The 17,179-nt window shown below is 31.4% G+C and overlaps 1 protein-coding gene across 1 annotated transcript in view; it reads left to right on the top strand.

Moving 5' to 3' along the window:
- The window catches only part of LOC111691526, a gene marked incomplete at its 3' end in the record, with an annotated part of 336,616 nt that overhangs the window by 219,982 nt on the left and 99,455 nt on the right, over positions 1–17,179 (top strand). The window contains exon 6 of the mRNA XM_023454534.1: positions 3,758–3,946. Within this exon, the coding sequence (XP_023310302.1) occupies positions 3,758–3,946 (189 nt within the window). The remainder of the gene's footprint in view (positions 1–3,757; positions 3,947–17,179) is intronic.

A 17,179-nucleotide genomic window follows, 5' to 3' on the forward strand; every position in this document is an offset into this window, starting at 1 on the left:
GTAGACTTGAAAATATTTTATGCGACAATGTCACTGACAGACTGACACTACTGACAGTGTTGACAGAGCATCTTCTTCCTCCAATTTTTTTCCTTTATGCAATCATCTACACATAATTTCACTACAAGGTGCCCCTTATGACGTCACAGCCGTTTTGAAATATTATAAAAAAATCAGTTTTAAATAATTATTTTAAAACTGTTCCGACGCATTTCTCAATCTCTAATTGTGCATACACACTAATTAGTACGTGTAGAATTATAATATCTACTTTTTGAAATTTGGTCAACAATCCTATTGTGCAATTCATAATTGTACTTTAAGTGCTTACCAATCTCGGAAAGATCACGCCTTATGGAAAAACCCTTCACCTTTCGGTGAAATTTCCTGAAAAATTGCTGTTGTCCCTTTTTTATCACTGATCAAAAGTGAAAAATTGATTCACCTCAAATATGTTCTTTTTGACACAATGTAGCAAATATAAATTTTGACAAATAATGCAGCTTGCTTAATAATAATGATTAGCATATATTTAATAGAAATATGTGAAATGCTCTCACAAATAAACAATAACGACAATTACTGCTGACATTAGAGTAACCCGATGTGCATCACGAGGAGGTTGTCAAGTCGGATTTTGCTTATCATTTTTCCCTAAAAAGGATAGTTTGTTTGTGTATATGTGCGCGGGTGCATGTGTGTGTATATTTTCAATAAACATACAAAATACCATACAATTTTTTTTAATACACATGAATTTTTCCAATTTTTTTTATTTGTATTAATATTAACGATTAATGAAAACAATTTTGGGTAAAACATGCTACTCGGCCCTTCATTCTTTGCCTATATCTGCTCCTATAAGTACACAATTGGATATTTTATAATCATTAGGACTTAACCATGTTTCATATATCGCTAGTACGTCCAGATCTGCAGAATCTGTTAAAAGCTCAAATTTAGTACATGATTGTATATTTAAATGAGCAAATTTTAAGAATTTTGTCGTAGTATGCAAGTAGCAAATTACAAAAATATAAGTAATTTATAGTATAATAAAATTTAAAAAAAGGTCAAAAATTAAGAAAAATATGGACAAACAATAGGGAAACAAAATTAGTTTATCTAAAAAAAGGAAATTAATGATATATATGTAATATACTGTGAGAAATGTAAAATGTAGCTACCATGCCCCCAATATATAAATAAAAACTATTCAGTGAAATTATTTATAAAATCTACTGATAGAATATAAGTTAATAAAAGAGATAACTTCATGCATGGTCCATACTTGCGAAACTTTTCTCTGGCTGCTTGTAGAATAATTATTCGTTGCTTGGAAAGGTCTTCCGAAATTAATATTTTTGTGTTCCTAAGAGACTTTATTTTTCATAACAAGTAATTTGTCATCGAAAGAGTGAAATTTGACTACAACTGGATCAATTTTGTTATTTATTTTTAATTTCTGTCTGAAGCATTCAAAATGATCCAGAGGGGCATCAATCAATTTATTTATAAACAATCATGTCGATTATTGTCTACTAAAGTTCATATGAAAATCTCTGTTGGTATTACATATCGATTTAAATTTTCATTTTAGATAATAATTATTATTAATTACTAGTTAACTAGATACTTCTGGTATAATTCAGTTAAGAATTTTGTCTATAAGGTTAGGTACATTTTGCATACTTAGATTTTGGTATAGAAGAAGATTGCTTGTCTTAATTTAATAGGATTTTTTAGAAATATTTCTGATTTTATTTCAATTATCTGTAACTGTAAAATAAAGTCAAAATACTAGGGCTACTAGCAAAATATATTTTTTTAAATCAAAATTATCTTATCTAGACGAAGATGAAATTATCTTTGTATAATATCATATAGAAGAATATGTGGTGAATATGTTATGGGTTTTCAAATATCTTTTTTATTTAACTGTAACTATCTAATAACTTAACAACATGACGTTTTATACAAGCAAGAAAATGGTGCGTTTTCAATAAATATAGCAGGATTATCTATTTATGTAAAATAAATTTTTGTATTTAACATACACTAAAAATATAACCTCAAAAATGTTATGTCATAAAATGTGACTGAAAGATAGTAGCTGGCGATGGTAAAAAGTTAATAAAATTCATTGCATTAGATCGCTTTTTTTGGAAAGATGTGTCTAAAATTTGATTTAAAAAAATTTCATTAGTCAATAAGAACGAAATCTTATTTTGTGTCTATCAGCCACTAAATTCATGATTTTTTTTGCAATATACTCTGTATAATCGATAAGTGTATAATACTCAAGTATTTCTGTAGAATCTCAAAAAAGTCTGAACGCATTTTTTTTTATCGAAATACAAAATTCCATTTAATTTACACGAGATGCCTATGTGAAAGCACGAAACTAGCTTTTTTAATTAATATACATATTTGATTCGGTTGGCAGAAACACGATAATTTTAAACCGGATTTTGCATGCAATTAAATTTTTAATTAACATCGCAAATAGGGTTAATTTCAGAGATAGGAATACTATACGTTTTCCTTAATTTGCATGGAATGTATGAAATTGAGTGAAATTAATTTTCAAATGGACTAACTAACATGAAACGATCGTGATATTTTTAAACTTGTTTAATATAACAATATTATTTTTAATAAAATCATTAAGCAACTTTTAACACCATTTGTTGAACAAAAATATTAATGATGGGTAATCGAACACACAGAATAAAATGAAATAATCTTGCTTTCCTTCCGTGTATTTTAATTTAACATTGATCCATGTAGCAGAAAGGGGTTTACGTTCATTAATCCTCAATATTTTATTGACACAATTTGTAATCTTACAGACAAATTTGTTCTCGATTCTCCAGTTCCACAGACCTAACAAAATGTGAAAAAATTGACCAATAAAATATCTGTATAGGGTGACGAAGTATTATATGTTTCTTCGCTATTTTCGACTTAGAAAAAGACCGTATGGATAAATGTTGTACGAAACTTTTTATGTTTTCTAAAACTTAAGCGGGAAGACAATTAAACAGTGGGTTATATTTTTTAAAATACTCGTAGGTTACGTTATAGGTACATACATTTTTACATATACGTTTTATATATACGTTTTATATATACGTTTTCTTGCGATTACAGTGATATAATAATAATCATGAAAAAAATAATAATGATAAAAATAAATATAAGTTTATTAAGTTCTTGCTGAAGATTGTGGGCCTAGCTCACTGAAGAAATGGAAGTATAGATTTTGGAGCCATCAGCATACAAAAGCATCTCACACTTTAAAATAATATGTGTTTGCCTTATAAACATTGGTCTGGAACAGCTCCGTTTTAGAGATACAGGGTGTTGAAGTTGTTAAAAAAATTGATTTTTTGTTTATATCTCCGGAATCTCTTAACCGATCTCAATAAAATTCAGTACAAATAATCTATGATAGTAGGCCTTAAATTCCCTAAAATATGAGCTTTAAAAGTACAACCAGTGGTGTACAACTGGGCAGTGCTCATCTCCTTTTTTACAAAAAAAGTTACGCCACTACATTTTTTACAAGTTATTATAACGGATTTATATTCTAATGCACAAAATACGTAAAAAATTTAACTTGAATTTTTTCCCTAAGATTCGCCGTTTTCCAATCCATCGCCTGTTAAAATAATCTCAATCAATCTCTTTACACCCTGTATATATTTTGCTTATTATCAAACGTATTTAACATTATATTACATCTTTTGCCCAGGTAGATGAAGGCATCGAGGCTATGCTCTGCTGTTGGTTGCAACAGCTGCAGGAATTCGGAGGGCCGGAAGTCGACAAACCCGATCTCCTCCAGGGCTCTGGTGGAGCCTCCATGCGTACACCCGCTCGAACTAGTTCAAGTCCCAATCTGGCGAAACAGCTCATAGTTGATCCCCGAGTGCGATACAATGTAAGTTTTTTGTTTCGCCTTAACAGTGCAAAATGACTCGTCTCTTGAAATGTGAAAGCGTTAGAACATCCGTCCTGACGATACTTGCTATATTTCGATTTCTTTTGCGTACCTATCTACAGGAATACACATTCATTACGATAAGTAACATGAAAAAAAATTTAATTATATTATTACGCTTGTTTTGACATCCTCTTTTCTTGTTTTTTTTTTTTAAATCAATATGTAGTATAATAAACGACAATGACGATTAAAATATTTACCTACATTAAATTAGTTAAAGACCATTGTAATTATAGTAATATCATTAATGTATAAATTTGCTAACATGAAAGGGATGGTATATTTTTAGTAATCTGTATCTCAGAAGGTGTTATACAGGGTGATTTAGAACTTATCCGAAAAAAAATTTAATGTACAGAGGACCCTTACAAATACAATTTTGTAAAAAAAAATCGAAGAGGGCAGTTCGAAAATGATTTAAAAATACATTTCTGTAAATTCTGACCTTGTGCAAGGCAAAGCATGAACTGACAAAAAATTGAAAGAATTTCTTTCCCAAGGAAAGAAATAAATAAAATTTTATATCAACAAATTCAACTGCTTTTGCCGCTATTGTTATTGTTTTGAAATTGACTGTATTTTTTATTACTGGTTCATTGGCATATGATTCTAATTGTCGGTATGGAAAATAACTTATCAATGCCTAAATTTATAGTATAAATATTGATTTACTTATTTAATATTGCATTTATATTGATTTACTTATTATTGATTTACAAAAATGGAAAATGTTGACGAATTAATTCTTGTGATGGTTGCGATATGCGTTATCAAGAAAAAACAAAAATTGAAGAAGGAAAAGAGAAGATGGTCTAAACCCTAGTTATTAAAAAGAAATTTTGAGAAGAAATGTCGTAGGCTTGAGATTTCATATTTCGATCAGTATATTCCCGACTCTTTACTTTCCACAAACACGGAAATGATTTATATAATAACTCTATAAATTCTCGGAGAAACTCATTATCTTTTTTGCCATTTCAACAAAAACCAAAACAGGGCGTCAGAAATAACCATGAAATAACCAATAACAACCACAAACTATAATAATTATTATAGACAAACAGCTGATAACAAATGACTGCTATTCCTTGAGAGAGTACAACTGTCAGCAATGCGCAGGCGCTAGACGGAAGGATGGAGCAATCCCGTTCACACGCTCATGCAACAGCACCACCGCATGCAATTTCTCTAGCAGGACAAATTTCATTCAAGCCAAACTTTTCGGATTGCGCAAACGTCATGCTTCCGTTTACACACAACGATTTACTTACGTGAACTTACTTGCTCAAGTCAATTGTCGCAAATTGCATGACCGTGTAAACGGGCCTTAATGGAAAACACCAGAGTTTTTTGATAGCGGAATAATAGCGAACACAAGAGAGCGTATGGTTTCAAAGAGAGTCATCATTCAAGTCCTTTTGGTTCGAGTCGTCGCCAGTAGAGGCGTTGAAAACCACCAATTTTACGCGGTAACAACAATGAACAAAAAATATGTAAATTAGAGATTCTAGAGAATAATAATAATTGTTAGAAAGAGAATATACAGGTTGTCCCGGAAATGGTGGGCAATCTCTCGGATATGGATAGATAATGAGAAAATAATGTCACAAGTTCATATAAAATTTTTTTTTCCGGGCTCACCCTGTAGAGTTATTAGCTCTTGAAGTTGAGAATTAAAAATGTTTTTTTTGCTGTAACTTTTGTATTTTTCAATAAATTTTTTATTATGGGGGCCCGGGGGCAAAGCACCTCCCACCAAAATTTCTAGAATAAAAAATTTTTGTTCCACTATACCCCAAATTTTCCATCATTTTATAAAAATTTATGGTATTTTACGTAAAAAAGGTATACTTCTTACATTAATAACTATAGGCCCATTACTTTGTTATGCAATTTTGCGAAGGTCTTCGAGATGTCGTTGTATAATCGTATGTTTCCACTTTTCAGGGGTATCATATCTCTTGAACAACATAGTTTTATAGAACAAAGATCTACCACAAATCTGATATGTTTCACACAGATCATATGTAATGTTATTGATTAATTTTAATTAAATTAAATGGTACCTTCCTCTTTAAACGGGTTTATCTCAAAAAATATCTATTTTATGGATATTCNATTATGAGTTATGAGATGAGTCTTAGATTTAAAACTACGTATTTGACAAGTTTGACAATTTAATTGCCTTTGGCATACTCTGACATGTCAAAGCCAACCACGATTAAATCTGTGTTTCAATTAAATAAAATGTCTCAAATTAAATGGTACCTTCCTCTTTAAACGGGTTTATCTCAAAAAATATCTATTTCATATTATCATCCAAAGCAGCTTCAAAAATTATAGATCCAGCCAAAAAATTTTCAAAATTTATTGAAAAATACAAAAGTTGCAGCAAAAAAAAACATTTTTAATTCTCAACTTCAAGAGCTAATAATTCTACAGGGTTAGCCCAGAGGAAAACATTTTATATGAACTTGTGACATTACTTTCTCATTATCTATCCATATCCGAGAGATTGCCCACCATTTCCGGGACACCCTGTATATAAAAAAAACTAAATAAAGTAAGAAAACGAAACAGTTATTATTAATTAAAAAAAATATTGGTGAATTTAATTAATAAAATAATTTGACATACTTGATGTTGCAATTGTTCAAAATTTGGTCCACCGACGTGGAGCGACATTTGGGCCCGTCTTACCCAGTTTCTACGAACTAACATAAATGTTGTCTTGCTTCACCATAACACAAATGTTGTCTTGCTTCATCATAAATTAAAATGATTTCCATCAACTCCGAGTTGTTATACACGTAAGCCATTTATGAAACTTGAAAAACTAGTTAAACACTAAACACTATTCGGAATCACCTGGGGCCACGTGGAGAGAGAGCACATTGCGCACAGCGCACAACGAAAACGACGCTAGAGACTACAGTTAAGCGATGTAAGGGTTGTAAATACTACAACTTCAATAATTTTTTTCTTGAAAACTATAAGGATTAAAAAAATTTTTTTTTACGATATTGACTGATTTACTGAATTGATGCGAATTCGAATAAGATGACACCTAGTATCTTGAAAAATGGCAACCAAGAACAAACTTTTGTGCTCTGCATGATGGTTGCAGTGCCAAGGTTTAAAAAAGAGTTAATTTTATTGTTGTTATTTCTAAGAGTTGCTCAAATAATACGTTATATCAATTTTAGGGCAGACTTTTGATGTTTATGACTTTGGAACAAGACCTTTTGGAGAAACTTATGCTTTGGTGAGCTAACTAAACCCATTACAGATTTTAAGCTGCCAAAATATCAGTTATTAAGCCCACTTTGATTTCGAGATAAGCGCTATTGAATATGAGGATTAAATTTTATGCGTCAAATTTTGTGAATTTTCAAACCCAAATAGCACAAAATGTTCTTTTTCAAATTCCTTTTATTACTATTTGTAACCAGCAGACTTTTTCTTTTACAGTCATCTTGTTTAATTTTAGAGACTAATCCTTCAAAGCCAGAAAAATTACTTTGAAAACTGCACTTATTTGAATATAATTGTGACATATGCAAACATAATCTACAGGACGATCGATGGTTGTCAGTCACATACTTCAGATTTTAGGAACAATTTGTAAAAGCTATTTAAATTTAACTTACACTTGCTTTGCTTAATATACAATTTTATTTAGGCACTCTTAATATAATCTTACCATTTTTGAGTTTTTGCGCTAATTGAATAGTTTAGTTTCTTTACTGCAATTTACCTGATATTTATGATACGATTATTGAAATTTGCGATAAAGAGTCCTTTTATCATGGAAACTGAAGAAAACCCATCTAAATATTCCATAGGGAACACTGAAAATTCAATATGCCACTATACAGGATTCTATTCTGGAAACTCGTTGGAAGCCTTGCTTCATGATGCGGGCAAATTGTTAATCCTTCATAAAATTTCAATCCAGATCGTCGACTTAGAAGTACATGTTCTTCGCTGGCAAACTCACTTACTAATTTTAAGAATGTGTGAGAATGGATTTAGATAGCTCACCAAAGCATAAGTTTCTAAAAGCACTCTTTCAAAGTTATAAGCATAAGAAATCTGCCTCAAATTGACGGCCCCAAATTGACATGACGGATTATTTGAGCAAGTTTGTGAGATAATAGCAATAAAACTCAAACTTTTTATAACTTGGCATTGCAACCATCATATAGAGCAAAAAAATGTCCTTGTAACTTTCAATTTATTCGCTAGCACGGTTGTATTGCACAGGAGAACCTTTTCTAGGAGACCCTGGCGCCCTCTCTACACTAACAATGAAACTTAGATTTTGGACATCATTTGAATCTTTGTTCCACACTAACATCAAACTTCATCGAGATCCAAGATGGTAACGATATCAGGTGGAACCCCATAAAAACATTTAACTCATAAACTCTACGGAATCCATAGGTGTCCAGAAAAATTTTGTCCTGTCTCGTCTAGAAATACTATATTCCTATTTAGTTGACGATATTCTCGAATTTTTTGTAAATAATCTTCCCGAAGTGCAACTATACGTCGTGATTCCATAATTACCATACGATTGTCAAGTTTTTTATGTTTAAAACCTCATTGTAATAAAACATGTCGTAAAGTACATATCTAAAGATTTATAATTATAATCAGGATAATCGCTTAATTTATCTCGAATCATGTTTAAAGTAGGAACTTTATTTGCTTTATACATATAAATTGTGCGCCGTATTACATCTCTGGTAAAATCGTCAATGTTCTTTAATTTTGTATTTTTCCTTTTCTTCTTTGTACCGTGAATAATAACGTCTTCTTCTTTAATTAAGCGATAAATTGTCGTTTTTGATATCTTAGTTAATTCGCTAATTCGTTTCCTAATTTCTTTATCACATTGTTCACTATTTTCTCTTTTCGAACATTCATATATATTTAAAATAATACGTTGACTTGGTACGTGTTTTTAAACTCTGAGTTTGTTTCGACGCTTTGGACAAAAACCGGCTCGACTATTTGGTGATTTTCCCGGGTTATTTCGTTATCTTCCGTTTCAAAGGGTCTCTAAAGAGCCATGCTAAATTACTAGATAACTACATATAATATTTATTTTAATAACTATTACCCTTTAATGGTTACGATATGAACAAATGTTAATATTAACTAATAATTAATACTTAATACGTATTATACCAACAATAAATATACCACGCCAAGCACTGTTCTCCACGGCACTAACAAAGCCAAGTGAACCGCGTTCGACACCAAAGTAATCATAGAATACCATATAAAAATATTATTTACGACCTAGTGGAGGTTTGCTTAGACGACCAGCGCACCGCCGTCGATTTCTACATTAGGCGGACTGGTCTACCAATACCGGACTAGCCCAATGGCTATTCGGGTATAAATTACGAGACACATCATGGCTAAAGCATAGGAAGAAATTTCAAAAGTGCAGACGGTCCTGTGTTTTAAAATTCACAGGTTCCAACTAATATCATAACAACTATACTAAAGACGTGATTTGATGAACCGGGAATTACCCGTCATTATCAGTTTAGCACGGCCATAGCTTTTTAAGAAGCATTTTAGAACCAAAAAGTCAAATTCAAAATACATGATCTTTTATTAGAACACTTATTAAGAACCGTTGTGGTAAACAAGCCGGTGCTTTGAAAACAATTTTGTACCAATGGGAAGTGTTTTATTTTTAATTATACTTATACAAAATCAAAGTAGGTACTTATTTCTCACTTCAAATTTTATATTCGTTATTTTTGTATTTTTTAAATGAATTTTGTCTTTATATAGGAGAGTAACAATTACATGTAATTATACAGGGTGTCCCGGTAGTTGATACAAAAAAAAGTCGAGTAGATGAGGTCAAAATAATATCAGTTCTTCCTATAAATTTTTTTCATATGGGCCTTCGTTAACAAGTTACGGGCCCTCAAAGGTGAAAAGTTAAAAGTTATCAATAACATATGCATATAGCTTGTTTTTGATGTTGTAAGTGAAACTTCATTATGCCCAGAACGCCAGGGATGATTAACAACCTAGAATTTTTGCATAGATGACAATCGCAATCTGTCTTTATCAAAAATAAGTTCCCTGAATAATTTGCCAATGATAATACCCTCTTAGTTCAACTCGATAAAATCAACAGTTTAAGAAATATTTGCGATTTTAGATCACAGTGCACATCGAGGGGCGCCTCCACCATTTTTTTGTTTTTAATTTTTAATTGCACTTAAATTGCACTATGTTAGAAGCCTACATATTTTTAAAATAAGAGCCTAGAAAATCTTACTGTCTGCTAATGTAATTTTCACTAACAAAATTTGACAAACACACTTTACACATAACACAGTATTGAAAAACAAAACAAGAATGTTGTTTTCCTTTTATTTCAAATTAAAAAGGTAATAACTGAACCTTGCTTATTGTTAAAATGGCAGAGACTTCTTTCTATGTATCATTTAGAATACTGAAAATACTAAATTGAGTTGAAAACTTAGAGTTGCAGTAGCTTCCACAATTCCACCATTGGTTAACATAACTGTAAAAAACCTGTATCTAGTTTCATCAGTTTACATCGAACATCGTAAATGTAATTTTCTGAAAACTTCAGCACCCTTTATAACGAAAACCGGTAAGTTTTAAATATTTATTTCGTTAAGGGTGAATCATGAATATAACAATCCCACAATTTATATTGATATTAGTGAGAGTTGCATGCATTTTAAAGTTGACGTCAAGGAGCACAAAGTGAGAAAGGGAGGCATATATTAGGAAAGTTTCAGAATGGCTGATATAAGGCAAAAAGGTTTCAGTAGTAATGCCGTACATATGCGCACGATAACGCTATCAAGATCAACACCGTGACAAATCATGGCTATAAATAAGGTTTTCCTTTGAAAGAGACAGAAGAAAGTTAATTATCACATTTTAACTTTCTATTATATTTGCAGTAACTAAACACTGATCAATGAATGAATTTTTTGTTTATCTTCGATGGAAACAAAAGCATGAGTCTGATGATCATCATCAGTGTATTCATCAAATTATATAGGTCCTGTTGCTAACTACGTTATTAAATATAGAGTTATAATCCAATTTAAATACAGTCGCCAGAAGGCGAAAAATCTGAGATCTGCTTCAGATTAGAATTTTAAGCAAAAAAGGCGAAATATCATTTTTTTCTATCGGTCTTTGTTTTTCTGATATCAAGGTTGACAGAAAAATTTTAAATTTTAATAAAGTAGGTCACGTAAACAAAGTCATTTAATCAACACAAGGGTTATACAAAAAGAAAATATATTATTTTACCTTAAACGTTATGATCGAATAATCCACCATTAGCTTAAATGCATGCCTGTGGCAACATATAATCAATGAATTAGTAATTGCAGAAAGATCTTGATTAGTTTGAATTTGATATGCAGTATTCTTAATTCTGTTTTGTAACTGTTCTTCATTCTTAGTTTCTTCTGAATAAACTGCTTGATTTATGTGATCTCAGAAGTAAATCTAGTAGATTAAGATCTGGTGCTCTGGCAGGCTACTCAACTAGGCCACTACCAACTTCCACGTTACATTAAAATGGTGGTCTATGCATTCTACTACATCTCTTGTAGTTATTCAACAACTGTAGGTTTGAGTTGGCATTTAAACAATGAATATTGAATATGAATATTGGTAGTAGACGACCATTGAAAAAATCACACCATGTGTTAACAGAAAACCTCTGTTAAAATTCTTCCAAATAAGTGCCAATTTTGTATCGTATGTTCATTACGATAGTTATTAATTTAATTTCTGGTAACAGTAGCTTTGTCGGACCACAGAATGGAACTAAGAAAACTGGGATTTTATTCGTGTTGTTCACGAAGTTGTGTGAGTGAAAAAGCTAATCTTCGCATTTCATCTACTGGTAGTAAGCAATAGATGCGCTGACACTGATAAGAGTGCAACGTTTTTCTGAGTAAAAGTCCTCTAAGCCAAATTATGAGAAATGTTTAGAAGTGTAGCAATTTTTTTAGCGCTAATACTTGGTTCCTCGAGGGTTGTATCAATTATTTTTTCTTGTGTAACATTATATCGCAGATTTACAACACTAGTATAACGATTAGCAATTCTACATTGACGAAGTCTTTGAAAAGCATCGGATTGATGTCTATTTGAAAATCTTCTTTGGTACTCTTGACAATTTTCTGAAACAATACCATTGCAAAAGCCATAAACAAAAATAATAGGTATCTTCATAACGTTCGTTGCTGAACTGCAATATTAAAATTTTACCTATTTGCAGATAATCATTGAAAGCGATAAGCATAGTATGCAAAAACTGTAAAATACCGAGAAATCACCAAAATTTGCGAAATAATAATAATGTTTGCATAGAATTCGACAATATTAGCGATTTTATGTTATGTTTTCATGTTAGAAAATTCTAGTGATTTACTGGGACAATTCTGACATCGGATTCGGATTCAGCGGTTCTAAATACATGGAAATATATTTTCGATTTTCACATGCTTTCGATTTTCACTTTCTGTTAGATCATACCTGGATCATAGAAGCTAATTTAATAATTTTGTGTATTTTTAATAAGTTTTTTTAAGGTTACGAAGGATTTGTGACCTTATGGGCAAAATCTGACTTCGGATTCGTGTTCAGCGGGTTAAGATACATGAGAATAATATATTCTGGTCATTTGAACAAAACTTTTTTTTGAGCATAATACTATGCCTAATAGTATGTTTTCTTTTTGTATACTTAATCCTGATTAAATTATTTTTATGTACATTACTGTTACTTTTTCCAACCTAATAGGATTTCGTATTTTTTGCTTAAAATTTTATTCCAAACTAAATCCTTAATTTTTCGCCTTCCTATATAAATCACCCTGTATGTGAATAGAATTCAAGGATTATGATTTAATAGTAACATATATAATATTATAATATTTCCGAAAAAACATTTTATTCCAATAAAGAAATATCTGGACAAATATAATATAATATAAATAGGTAAATGCAATTTTCAATAACTGTTTTTCATGTACTACATTTTACTGGACAAAAAAATGCTCACTTTAGTAATATAACCCATTCCAATACTAATCTGAAGCATATTGCCACATTAATTTGAGACATCTTTAATAAGTCTGAATTTTGGAAATTAAAATAGAACCTACAATATTCCTATCAATGAAAAGTCCAGATTAAAAACTTCTTATTTATACCTGAATATTTTAATAATGGAAACCTTTTCTCATTTCACTTGAATATAGGATTAATTTAAAAATGTAACTTTATCTTTTGAAAAGTTGAAATAGAAATCGTTTTTAATCTAACGATTCTCTAGGGCGCATTCGAGAATCGATCGAGGTCCCACCTGCTAAATTACCGGTGTTTCGAAGCTAAATGGAGATACGTTTGATGAATTCTCTGGAGTGATATATAGGTATTCAGTGAAGTGAATACATTTCCGCCTTACAGTGAATAGCAACGAAACCTGTTGTCAATAAATAAGGCATTTTCTAAAAGCAGCTTGAAATTAACCTATTTGTTTTACCATATACCTAAGCACAAATAATTTTAATACGTTTCTCCTGAATTAAATAAATGGAAACAGATACACGGATTACTAAACATCTTTATTTAACAACACTAAAAATTAAAAATACTCTATGATTACACTTATTAATAATAAATGTTTTCTTTATTTAAAGGACAATTATTATAATTCGTATTATCTTCATAGACCGTACGTATCGAATGCTAATGACATTACTAGCCAGTCCTTCATTTCATATAAAAATAGGTAATTTTTAAATTGTAACAAGCTGTGTGAAACACAATCAACTATACCTATATCTTTTTAAGTTTTTATTCGCAATCCTATCTACTTTTGATGTTTTTAAAAAATGCCGACGAAAATTATCGTACATAAATTGTACAGATATAACATAGTTTTGTAAGTTATTTTAATAAAGAAATTTTTATGTTTAAAGTACTTCAATAATTTTCATGGAATGTCCCACTTACTCTTTAAATTAAATATCGCTTCCATTTGTGGATATTTTTTAATGTACGAGGTATGTTCAGAAAATAACTGAACTTTTTGAATTAGACGCTAATGGAGATATTTAGTGACATGCGGTTGGCAGTATTGCGTTGCGCATAACCTCCTCTGTAACCACATGTTCTGGATGATATTGTTAATTGAGAGCAACGTGTGTAAGTGTTGGTGACGATTTTTGAAATGTGCGATTTTCTAGAACATCGATGCAATGTAAAATTTTGCGTGAAATTGGAGAAAATTTTCAAGGAAACATTTCAGTTTTTTTTAACAAGTTTATGGAGATGATACTCTGAATCGTACGCAATGTTACGAATGGTTTTCACGATTTAAAAGTGAGTGGTATTCAGTCAATTGAAGATGATCCTCAATCAGGAAGGCCTTCGACTTCAACTGATGACTCCCACCTTCAGAAAGTCAAAGATCTGGTGCGTACAAATTGACGATTGACTGTCAGAGAAATTGCAGAAGAGATTAGCATCTCAATTGGGTCATGCTATGAAATTTTTACTGAAAAATTGAACGTGCATCAAGTTGCAGTAAAATTTGTTTCTTATTTGATGGCCGAACAGAAAGAAGATCGTGTGGACGTTTGTCAGCAACTCCTTATACAATCCAATGACGATGAAATATTAATCCGAAGGATCATAACAGGAGAAGAAAGCTAGATTTACGGCTACGACATCGAGATAAAAGTTCAATCATCACAATGGATTGGCAGAGGATCTTCACAACCCAAGAAAGCATGTCAGTGTCGATGCAATTTCAAAGTGATACTCACTGTTTATTGGAATTATGCATTTTCAATTATTGCCTCAAGGAAACAGTAAACACTGTGTACTATCAAGGCGTTTTACAACGGCTACATAAAAAAATCCGCACATTCACAATACGTCCGCAAACTCAGCTTTGTCAATTCGTCAGTTTTGTACCAAAAATCAGATTACTGTTATCCCACAGCCTCCTTACTCGCCAGAGCAGGCTTCTTGCGATGTTTCTCTTATTAATTAAAATCAGTGCTGAAAGGATGCCGTTTTCAGACTATTGATAACACCAAAATGGAGTTGTCCAGGACTGCTTCGCTAAATGGAAGCAGCTCTTAGGAAAGTGTGTAAATAGGGAAGGAGACAAGGACCAATAACGTATAATATTAATAATAAATTTTTAAAAAGTAAAATTCGGTTATTTTCTGAACAGACCTCGTATGTATATAAAAAAGTTAAAGGTGGTCGCTATTCATAGCTTTACCATTTTAGGGCAGGCTGGCAGTCTTCTGCTATTTCCTGTTGGTCCATTATGTTCTGATATACGGTTTGAATATCATTGCATTGTGGCGTTATGATGAGTTGTTTTCAAGTTTGAAGTAGTTCTGAACCCATATTTCGCTTCAAATTATTTTAATTTGTCTGGATTTCTATTGCTTCCCTGTAATTATTGGCAAACATTTTCTCTCCTTGATAGTTTGTATTCCTACTTTGTACGTTCTGATTTTTCGCTGTAGCTATTTGTGACGTAACTGTCTCAGTGTCTGTCTTTTGTAATGTACTTTAACACACGTATCCTTTGTTTCGCTCCCTTAAAAGCTTTTTCACTCTGAGTGTGGGTAGATTGTCACTAAATATTCTCCCTTTTCCTGATCTTTATTAATATTAATGGATCGTTGAATATTTTTTGTTGGTATATAGGATTATATCCGATTTCCTATGAAAGTGGGTAGTAGGTGAAGAATACACTGTGTACTTTATTTATTGAGAGAACGCTTTATTGTTTTGTGGGCAGGATGGTAATAAAATGTGGTAGTCAGATACTTGCTTGTATGAATTCACTTTCTGTTAACTCTGTGTCCTAGTGTGTCATCGTTTCCTTTTAACTAGAACATTTCGCAGTATACACGGCCCTTTTCTAACTCCATGGTGCGCAGCTGATTTCTGGGTGAAGTACGTATAATATCGTCAACAATGTCTAATTAGTTGATTGGGTGTTTCTGCTGAACTGAAATGAAAATAAATAATAAATATCTCTTTGCGCCAAAAGCTGTTAAAGGGAAGTAGATAATTTTTCACAACACAATATACAGTCCGTACGATTGTTGATTGTTGATATTGAATTCCAAGAAGAGAATAAGCCAATAAAGTTCTATTATCGGAACTACTGTAACAATTTACCGCGGCAGGGGCGTGCATAGAAATTTTCCGCGTTATTTCCACAGCTTTCTTCTTGAAAACATTCATATACCTAGATGGCTTGGTCTGGGGATAAAAGTGAATCTACAGTTGCTTACTCATTCATGAAATTGGTTCTATTAATCTATTATACCAAATATTAGAGATTGCTCTGAAGAAGAGAGTGAAACTTGTACCCTTAATTGCTTCAACTTTGAATTAGAACATCAGAAGTATTTGGAATAACTGTTGTAGTTATAAATAAAATAATGGTAATGTTGTCATACGTGTATATACTTAGGAATATATAAATAACATACTAAAACATATACCATTTTAAACAAAATGTATCTGTGTCGTGAAAGAAAAGAAAGAATCAGTTCTTGGAATTCGTCTCACATCACAATTTGCTTGACAAAGTAAATTCCATTTATTTGAATAAATCCTCAGCTACTGAGAAATATATCAGACACGAACGCGAAATCAATTGCGTGTTTAACATCAGTCACAAGAAACTTCAGAAGGGAATTACATATTTCATATCTACTACTGACCTAATTTTTATGTACTGACACGAATATTGTCATTCAGTGGATGAATTAAATGCAAATTTATAGTGAAAGAATGGAAAATTAGTAGAATGAATTGTACTAGTACGTTTTATGTAGTTTGCTTTTCTAATTATATTTTATATATTTCAATTTGAAAGAAATTGTATATAAAAAATATTTATACAATAAATATAAGCATTATACAGGGATGGCCAGAAGTACGGAATAAAATTCATATCTTTTGAATGAGTTATTTTTTTAAAACGCCGAAACACGTTAACTGATTTTGATTTTTTCCCATCTTTCGGTTATATAATAATTAATTTTTCTTCAACCCCCTAACCCCCAGCTACCCCTACTTTTTT

The sequence above is a fragment of the Anoplophora glabripennis genome, unplaced genomic scaffold (genome assembly GCF_000390285.2).
Source record: "Anoplophora glabripennis isolate ALB-LARVAE unplaced genomic scaffold, Agla_2.0 scaffold301, whole genome shotgun sequence".
Taxonomy (NCBI): Eukaryota; Metazoa; Arthropoda; class Insecta; order Coleoptera; family Cerambycidae; genus Anoplophora; species Anoplophora glabripennis.